Source organism: Pan troglodytes, chromosome 5, assembly GCF_028858775.2.
Source record: "Pan troglodytes isolate AG18354 chromosome 5, NHGRI_mPanTro3-v2.0_pri, whole genome shotgun sequence".
Taxonomy (NCBI): domain Eukaryota; kingdom Metazoa; phylum Chordata; class Mammalia; order Primates; family Hominidae; genus Pan; species Pan troglodytes.
Window position 1 is genome coordinate 148,888,373 of NC_072403.2, and position 6,000 is coordinate 148,894,372.

At 44.9% G+C, this 6,000-nt stretch overlaps 1 protein-coding gene across 4 annotated transcripts in view; it reads right to left on the reverse strand.

Annotated features, from left to right (window-relative positions):
• The window catches only part of IL20RA (interleukin 20 receptor subunit alpha), a 44,707-nt gene extending 39,182 nt beyond the window's left edge, over nt 1–5,525 (reverse strand). For 2 of the 4 annotated variants that reach the window (XM_009452079.3, XM_518765.5), the window contains exon 1: nt 5,202–5,525. Coding sequence is in view for 1 of the 4 variants with exons in the window: in XM_518765.5 (XP_518765.2) it covers nt 5,202–5,289 (88 nt within the window). In the remaining 3 variants the exon portion in view is untranslated. Of the gene's footprint in view, nt 1–4,651; nt 4,925–5,201 lie in introns of those variants that run through there. The other 2 variants (XM_063813501.1, XM_063813502.1) reach the window with 2 other exon arrangements.
• Between the last annotated feature and the right edge of the window lie 475 nt (nt 5,526–6,000).

Below are 6,000 nucleotides of genomic sequence, written 5' to 3' on the forward strand. Positions count from 1 at the left end.
TGCACATTGTGAGGAGTGAGGCTGGAGATACCTGTAGCCATAAGCTTGGATGTTGGGTACATGATACTCTCTGGGGAGGCTGGGGCTGGGCCTCAAGCTGATAGATCAGGAGGCCTGCAAATCTATAGATAAGAAATCACCCCAAGTCTGCTTGAAGGGCAATAGGAGAGAGGCTGGAAAAGAAGACACGCTTTTTTGATAAAAAGAACACTTGAGCGAGCAAATCCTCCATTAGCTGCAGTACAGAAATCAGATTTAGACCTGGATCTTAAAACATACACATATTTGCTCATTGGTGCAAAAGAAATTCAGGAAAAATAAACAAGAAATGAAGGAGATGGCATGGAATGTGGACCAAGAACAAAGTAGAAATGATGTCAGAATATCACAATGACAGCGTAAGTACAACATCGTAATCACATTTATAGTGTAATGGGAAAGAGGTGGTGGTATGGTGAGGAATAGAAAGGAGGTAGTAGGGCTCAGAAGGGAGCCACACTTCCCTGAGAAAACCGTTTTGTATAGCTCTGACTTTTATAAGCACAGTAATATTTCACCTAGCTGCCAAATGCCCCAAATGCCACAAACAAAACAACTAGCATGAGGGGGAACCCAAATTGTAATACAAGCAGTTTAACAAATGAACTGAACTTATCCCAAATGGATAGAATAACCACACCAAAAGGAGTAAAGAAAAAAAAGGACTAAGCCAGGTAACTTTGGTCAATAGTATCTTCATGGGATATTATAAAGCTTAAGACCAGAAAACTGTACATAAAGGCTATAATTTAGTAAGTACACGTTTTTCTCATAAGAGCATGCGTTAGCAATCCTGAAAATATTTATATTAGAATCAGGCAAATAAGTCTATTGTAGATAATGACATCTGGGTTTCTCACTGTTAGACAAAGAGGCTGTAAATGAAAGAGGAAGGCTAGAATGAAACTTGATTGTTAGGTTGAAATTGGTGGCACCATTACAAACTCACGGTCTTAAATATATATACACACCCACAGATACATACAGAAATATAGATGTGTGTGTATAACTACGTTAGTCTATACACACATATTTCCCAGCTCCGTCCACCGAAAGCACCTAGAAACAACATTCCAGTAGCAATAAGCATGCCTCACACCCAGATCTTGGTTTCTAAACACCTTTCTCCAATAGAAGGAACCAGAGCTTCCTGAGGAAGTCATTAATTCCAGGCCTGGGGCAGGGAAAACACTAGATGAGTCTGGAATGTTGTTGGTGCTAGAAAGTTAATGAAGTGCTCAAAAAAGACGGGGTTCCTTAGAGGGACACAGGAGCCAAACTGAAGGAACTCTTAGTGGCCAAAGCTGGAACAGCATGAGCAATAAAACTGATAATGATAGTATTGGATTATAAATGAAAGAAGAAGACACATCCATGAGTCCATACTGATATACTTAACCAATTGAATAAATACCTAAAAAGGCAAAAATGATGACCCTTCCTTGTCACACAGTGAAAAATCGTAACTTTATAGTAAGAAACTCTGAAGAGACCATCTTAACCAAGTGATCAAGGTTAACATCACCAATAAGAAGACATGTTGATATTACAAATCCTTTGAAGTGACAATTTATGTGGCATTTCTGCCAAAATTGAATAACCTCATTCTAAGCTTGAGGAAACTTTACATGAACCCAAACTGAGGGATATTCTAAGGAAGAGGTAACTGGGACTCTTCAAAAGTATCAAGGTCATGAAAGCAAAGAAACTGTCACCAGTTGGAGAAGACTAAGGGGACATGACCACTAAATGTAATGGGAGATCCTGGACTGGATCCCGAAACAGAAAAAGGGCATTATTGGAAAAATGGGTGATACTCCAGCAAGGTCTATAGTTTAGTGAGTAGTGTTACACCAGTGTTAATTTCCTGGTCTGAACATTGTACAATGGTTACATAAGATGTTTTAATTGGGAGAAACTAGGTGAGAGGGATATGGGAATTCTTTGTGCTATTTCTGAAACTTTTCTGCAAGTCCCAAATTAGTTCAAAATTAAAAGTTAAAAAAAGAAAATAATTCTGCAAGTTTAATTAGTTCACTAGAATCATTTATGTCTCTGTGTATGTGTGTGTGTGAGTGAAGTATGTCCTGGAATAACTTCTCAGTGAAATAAAATACGGAATGCTGCCATGTTTGTATCAAAGAAGAGACATTTTGACTAATACTCTCACTCCATTAAGTCATTCTAATAAGCATAGTTGTTGTTTGGTATTTAGACTGCAATCTAAAGCTCCAAAACTCAAGTTTATTTGTTAATAGACATCATAAGCTATACTTTTTTCCTCTTTGGGGATTTAGGGAAGACCCTGTTATTTTTTTTTTAAAATATATATATATATATATATACTTTAAGTTCTGGAATACATGTGCAGAACATGCATGTTTCTTACATAGGTATACATGTGCCATGGTGGTTGCACTCATCAATCTGTCATCTACATTAGGTATTTCTCCTAACATTATCCCTCCCCTAGCCCCCACCCCCCGACAGGCCCTGGTGTGTGATGTTCCCCTTCCTGTGTCCATGTGTTTTCATTGTTGAACTCCCTAGGGAAGACCTTCTTGAGGGAAGCACATTGGCAGGAGAGGCCAAAGTCTGAGCAGGAGTTAGCTGGGAATAGAGTGGCACAGCAGCATTCTAGCAGAGGGGCTGCCAGTATGAATCTCCAGTAGGAACTTCCAGAGGAACTGCCAGTATGAGTGAGATGGGAAACACTCTGGCTTGCTCTGGGAAGTAGAAAAAGGCCAGGATAGCAGGAATTAGGTGGTGTGAGATAAGGCTGGAGAGACAGGCAGGAGTTGGCCACACAGGATCTTGTAGAAGAACTGAGAATGATTCCAGGAACAGTAGAAGCCTCTGAAGGGCTTTGAGCAGAGGAGACAGATGACCTGAGAAGTCACCGTCTCCCACTCTATCTTAGTGACTTTAAATGCCTGTTTATATTATGCTAATCATGGTTCTTTATCTTTCCTGAGGACAGGATATGGGAATGGCCAATAGGGCAGAGTTTGATAAGCCATAAGGATAAACTTCCCTGTGAAATTCTGTCCCTGGAGGGGTCCAAGAGTGAATGACAGCGTGTTGCACCTGCCTTGAGGGAGCCGCATAGACATTTTGAATTCCATTACAACTTTATCTGAAATGAAATACCAAGATTTCCCTACAAGGTTCATGACATGCTGAGTTTTTTTTTTTGTTTGTTTTTCCTCTTTGGATGTTTTGGTATTTTACAGCCTGATATGGCACTGAACTGTGAGACGAAAATTTTTAAAAGTTCAAAAAATGAGAGCATTAAAGCATTAATCTACCTGAGAGTGGCAAAGTCATAGAACCTTAGTAAGCCCACGTTGTACAGAAGACATTGTAGATAATCCTTCAATTAAGAGCAGGTAGTATCCAGGTAACTACACACATCTAAGGTGGTCTTCCCAGCAGTCCTTACACCTTAGCCCAAAGACCCAGGAGAGGACGGGAATACCCTAAGAAGAGCTAAGAAAGTAGTATCAAGGTCTCTTGGGTCAGAAAAGAGTTCTTACTGTTTTGTTTTGCAAATTTTATTTTGAAGTCAAGAACATTATTACCTGGTAATGTCAGCACCCAACAATTTTATTTCTCTTTCTCACTTTCTTTGTTTTTGTTTTTTTCCCCAAAGACAGGGTCTCACCCTTGCCCAGACTGGAGTGCAGTGGTGTGATCATAACTCACTGCAGTCTGGAACTCCTGGGCACACGGAGTAGCTAGGACTACAGGTTTTTGCCACCACGTCTGGCTAGTTTTTTATTTTTATTTTTTTAATTTTTAGTATAGACAGGGGTCTCCGTATGTTGCCCAGGCTGGTCTGAAACTCCTGACCTCAAGCCATCCTCCTGCCTATGTCTCTGTCTCTCAAAGTGTTAGGATTACAGGTGTGAGCCACAGTGCCCAGCTTCTCTCTTCGATTAAAAATAAAAACAAATTTCTGTCTGTTAGTTGAAGGCTCAATATTTGCACGTCAGTCGTTTCTTCCCATTCAGCCTACCCGGGAATATTAAAAGGCAAAATAACTATAATTTCTGATAAATTTAAAGGATAAAATATTTTATGTATAATAGCTATCGTTCAAAATCTCTCCAAGATCTGTGTGCATACTTTTCTTACTGTTGTAACTATATTGAATTTAACTTTTTCTTTAACTACCAAGGACTCCAGATTCACCGTCAACTTTCTTCCTGCATTCACTCTTACTGTTCAGTTCTGGGTTAAAAGACAGCGGGGCCTGAACGAAGTGTCTACAAAGCACAGTATTTGGAGAAGCTTTGTTGTTGTTTTTTAAAATAATTTTTTTAAAAAGGGATCCCGGATATCTCGTTTTTTGTTTTTTTAAAAAATCTTTTTCTCATGTACGAGAAATACAGGGAAAAAAAGCAATCAGGTTAATGAATCATTCTGGTTTACTGGATTCCAATTGGTAGAGAATTTAAACTTAAAAACCAAACAAAACGAAAGAGCTCTTCAGTTACCTTATGTCGTAAACGAGTTAAAAGTTTTATTTCTGAAAAATCAAAGAGCACTATCTGTACATGGTCATAACTGCAAAGGAAACAACGGCGTACCCAGGACAGGGGGAGCTTACTTTAAGAAGCTGCGTCTTTCTGGATCCTGTTCCTTCGGGGCTGACCCTTTCGGGGAGTTTGGCTTTTAAAGCGCGGATCTCGCGACGCGCGGCTTGCAGGACTGCGGGGCCCGGCGGCCGAGACGCGGCATCCACAGGGGCCCCTCCGCGCGGCCGCGGCGGTGGTGGCGGGAACCTGGGACTGGCCGGCGATGGGCCCCGCATGGTAACCGTCCCCGACCGCAAGTCATAGGCTGTGGGCACCGCGCAGAGCGCCCCCCCCCACCGAACTCCCCCCACCCCACCTCAATTCTCGAGACCGAAAGTGCGGAGCGCGGAGTCCTGCAAACTTGACCCCGAGCCAAGGTGCGCGAGGCGACGGCGAGTGTCCCCCGGGCTCTCTGCAGCCCCGGGGCTGGAAGCTCCGGCCTCCGCGCACCTCGTCCTCTGCCCGCCCGAAAGCGAAACCTGGCCGGCGGGCAGGAGGGGAGAGCTCGGCCTCGCGCTCTGCCTGGCGGGGCCCCGGCCCGGAGACATCCCCGACCCGCACCTGGCGGCGCGACCCACCTACCTGCCCGTCCCCAAGGCGCCGCCAGGAGCAGCAGCAGCAGCGGCGGCAGCAGCAGCGGCCGCAGGGCCGGGCGGCCGGGAGCCCGCATGGGCGGCGGGGCTGGGTCACATGTCGGGGGCAGCAGACTGCTCAGTCCCACGCCCGCTGGGGCCAAGTGCGGCCGCGCGGCCCCAGCTCCGCGCCCGGGGCTCTGCGTGCCACGCTCCAGGCGACCTGAGGCCCAGGGCACCTCCGCCACAGCCGCGTCCCCCAGGCTTCCCCAGAAACCAAGGGCGAGCGACTCGCGGAGCCCCCACGCGCGCTCCCCCGGCTACCCAGCTGGATGGCAGCGCGAGGGCAGTTCTCGCGGATTTATAGTCCCCAGCCACTCGGCTGTCAGTCCTGAGAGTCTGAGAGTTTCCACCTCTCGGGGTTCATGCCCAGACCAACCAGGTCACTAGGCAGGTAAAACCTCCTTCTGGTAATGAGCGAGGCGAGTGCATTGCAAAGAGATTCTGGTATTCAGGCCGGTCTGATGGTCAGTTAAAGTTCAATATCGGAAGACGGATGAAATAGAGCGTTATTTCTCAATATACAGTTAGGCACTCAGCCGTAGATCTTACAGTCATGCATCATTTAAGATGACAGGATTACCTCCTGAGAAATGTCTTAGGCGAGTTTCTTGTGTGAACATCTTAGAGTGTACTCACACCTATATGGTATAGCCTCTTACACGCCTACGCTATATGGTACAGGCTGCTGTTTGCTCCTAGGCTACAAACCTGTACAGCAAGTGACCATACTGAATACTGCAAGCAAT